Source organism: Cyprinodon variegatus, unplaced genomic scaffold (genome assembly GCF_000732505.1).
Source record: "Cyprinodon variegatus isolate N-32 unplaced genomic scaffold, C_variegatus-1.0 Scaffold72, whole genome shotgun sequence".
In the NCBI taxonomy this organism is placed as follows: domain Eukaryota; kingdom Metazoa; phylum Chordata; class Actinopteri; order Cyprinodontiformes; family Cyprinodontidae; genus Cyprinodon; species Cyprinodon variegatus.
The window spans coordinates 1647124-1650657 of record NW_015150525.1 but is presented as its reverse complement, the minus strand read 5'-3'; the positions used below and the strand labels follow the sequence as shown (position 1 = coordinate 1650657).

Here is a 3534-nt window from a genome sequence, read left to right as displayed (position 1 = left end):
AAATCCCAAATTCCCAATTAAAGAAATCAGATTTCTTGATAGAAATCACAAATTTAAGAGTGAAAATTACAAATTTCTGAGTACAATCACAAATTTATGTGTAAAAAGCTACAAGCCAACAATCTTCATCAGAGTTGTAGATTTGTGCTAAAAAAAATAGTGATTCATCCTTGTCTATTTTTCAAAGTTGGAACATTTTAACTTGTATTTGTAACTTAGAAACATATTCTAATATATGAAAGATCTGGTAACAAATTTATGTATGAGTTGACAACAAGAAACCAATACAAATCTTAGATTTAATAGTATACCGACTTAGATTTATAAATGTTTCTATCTTGGTGACTGTAGGACAGGGTCACTTCCTACAATTCGAAATGTAGGCTAAGGCTAGAAACTATTGGTAATAGGAAGCTAATCATCCACCTTATATACACATATTTAATCAAGGCCAAATAATGCAAACCCAGTTGTGGTCACTGCCAGTAAGGGATGCTGTCAAGCTGATGAAGGAGGCTTATAGAGGAAGTCCTAGGGCAACAAGGAGGTATAGTGAGGCCAAGCGTGCTACTCCCAAGAAGGTTACAAAGGTAAAACTCTGTCCTGGACAAAGACTATCAGTCGGCTTCAAAGCAATTCTGGCAAAACCTCTGGCGTCTCTGGAGGGGTAAGCAGGGCTCCTCGGAAGGTGGAAGAAGTACTTTGAGAATCCCCTCAACCCGGCCGACGCATCTTCAGTAGTGGAAGAAGGGACGGATTCACCCATCGCCCAGGCTAAGGTCAGTAATTTGGTCAAAAAACTGCATGGTGGCAAGGCTTCAGGTGTAGATGTCATCCACCCCTATACCCTAGGTCTCTGGTTGTTGTTGGCTGCCATGGCTAACACACCTCTACAATATCGCTAGCAAGAAAATACCCCTGAACTGGCAGGTTAGGTTGGTGGTTCCTCGGTATAAGTAGGGGGACCGGAGGATGTGTTCAACCTATAGGGGGAATCACACCTCAGCCTCCCCGGTAAGGCCTATGACAGGGTTCAGGATAGGAGAGTCTTTCTGACTGTAGAAACTGCAGGATACTGTAGGGTGCTTGGGCGTTAGCCCAACTCCCACGTGTGTTTTGTGGACCTGGAGAAGGCATTAAACCATGTCCCTCGTCGTGCCCTGTGTTAGAGCCAATGAGTAGCCCCTCCCCTTTACTCTGGGCCATCAAGTCTCTTTACAAGTGGAGCGGAAGTCGGTCCGTCCTTCTATCCATCCATCCATAGGACAAACAACCATTCACACACACACTTACAGCTAAGGAGAATTTAAAGAAGCCAATTTACCTAACAGTCATGTTATTGGACTGTGGGAGGAGGCCGGAATACCCGGAGAGAACCCACACATGTTCAGGGAGAACATGCAAACTCCATGCAGAAAGACCCCGGGCCAGGAATTGAACCCTGAACCTTCTTGCTGCAAGGCAGCAGTGTTAACCACTGGGCAGAAGTATGTCATCATATTCCAGGTCCATGATGGACTCCAACAGGGCTTCACTGTTTATAACCTTTATGTACAGTACTTCTAGGCAAAGGAAAGGGCCGGAGGGGTCTGGATTAAGGGAAATGTGGATTTCATCTCTGCTTATTGGAGAGGTTCAATGTGGTTCTGCTGGATGTGAATGTCAATAAAGTCAAGAACTTATGCCCCTAAAGATGAACCTTCATAAAAGGGGAAAGAACTGATAACCTTAAGTTCCCACCCAAAAAACAAAAAGTTTTAAAGGCACTGGAAGACTGATAAACACGGCTGGGAGAGGATTCAGAATGCGTAGCATTAGCCTGCCTTAAAATATGAATCTCCGACGGTGAAACGATCTGGTGGACCAGGTAGATCCTTGTGTCCAAAGTATGCGAGAGAAAGGCTAACGTAGCCTTTAGATGCAAGGAGAGAGGAGCGGTATTCTAGTAGTCCTCCACCCATTCCCCATAGATCCAGAAGGGCTGGAAATGGGCCTGGGCCTGCAGGAAAACCAGCAAAGGTGGGCTATTCACGGCTCAACAGGTGTAAAATCACAGCACTAATGGGTAATAGACTCACCAGGGGGAACCAACAATGTCCCTACGATTCCATTTTGACGAATGTCTATTCTCTTCACCTCTGGAGCGACATACCACCGCTCGGCGCTTACAGCTGCCAGCTCATTGAGCTGCCCTCGACTGGGTGAGACGTGGCCCTCCAGCAGGGAGATCCGCACCGTAAACGGTGCCTCCACATTTTTCTTCCTCAGTCTTAAAAAAAAAGAGACAATTCTAGTCAGAAAATAAACACTTTCTGCAGGCGTCACAAAGCATCAGTAATGTATTCCCTGTAAATGGGAATAAAACATCCTGCGGTCAACTTGTCTAACACAGGAGTAATGAATACAGAGTCACATGGACTTTTGCTTTAAAACTATTTTTCTCTCACTGTATACCTGAACAGAAGAAATAGAATTCAATTTAATTCAGTTTATTCGCATAGCGCCAATTCCAAACACCTCATCTCACTCTACAGAGACAGTTCAACGAGATCATACTATCAGACTGATTCAAAGTTTTCTATAATAAAAACCAGCTGATTGAATCAACTCATTGACTCGACGGTAATCCCTCACACCAAGCATGCTCGTAGTGACAGTGGAGAGGAAAAACTCTAGTTGACCTCGGAAGATGGCTCGAAACAATCATTTTATTATTTTAGATTTAATTTTAAGTCTTACAACTAAGACAAAATAAAGAACAATTTCCTCAGATTCATAGTCTGCAACATGTATCTTATCTACTATGACCAAAACACTGTGTCTAGTGAAGAAAGACACTCCAACGGCATCATGCTGCCACCAAAATGTTGGTATGTCATGTTCATACTGATGTTGGCCTTCATCTGCCGTTTTATTTTCCAAACTAAGTTACCTTTCAGTTCAAGATGTTGGAGAAAATTGCTTATTTAGATTAATTATTATTATTAATTATTATTCAGATGAATTTGTTTTTTAAACATAACATAGCTTAAACCAAATCTGCTCTGTTAAAGTGACATCTTCTTGGCAATGGATTCTGGGAACTGTGTCTTACTGGTGCTTCCCAGTTTGACAGCTGCTTTTGACACAATGGAACAGAACATTCTGGTCTCCAGATTAGAGCAGTGGTGGGTATTACTGGCTCAGATCTATCATGGTTCAGGTCCTACCTCACTAAAAGGAGCAAAAAATGTTTGGATGTGTCCTGTTGGATGAGTTTACCTCCTGGACGTTTTCATGTATACGCTGATGACTACCAAGTCTGAGACATAACAGATTTGTTCAAACTCTGTTTGACACCCTAGAACAAGGGTCACGGATCAGTTTGGATCCAGACCAATCCTGATTTAAAACATTTATAAATTACCGCATACTGCCGACAACAGTATCTAACTTCACTTGCACCGCTTCTCCTGTTACTACGGTAAAGCTGTTCGTAGCGTCTGGCACCAGGCTACACGTGATCCAAATTATCCAATGAGCTGCTGTCAGTCT

General features: G+C 42.8%; 1 protein-coding gene across 1 annotated transcript in view; it reads right to left on the bottom strand.

Annotated features, from left to right (window-relative positions):
• Nucleotides 1-3534, bottom strand: part of LOC107083302 (acyl-coenzyme A thioesterase 1-like) — a 30835-nt gene that overhangs the window by 8517 nt on the left and 18784 nt on the right. Inside the window, exons 5-6 of the mRNA XM_015372421.1 lie at nt 2079-2269; nt 1824-1999 (exon numbers count right to left, since the gene is read on the bottom strand). Coding sequence (XP_015227907.1) covers nt 1824-1999; nt 2079-2269 — 367 coding nt within the window. The remainder of the gene's footprint in view (nt 1-1823; nt 2000-2078; nt 2270-3534) is intronic.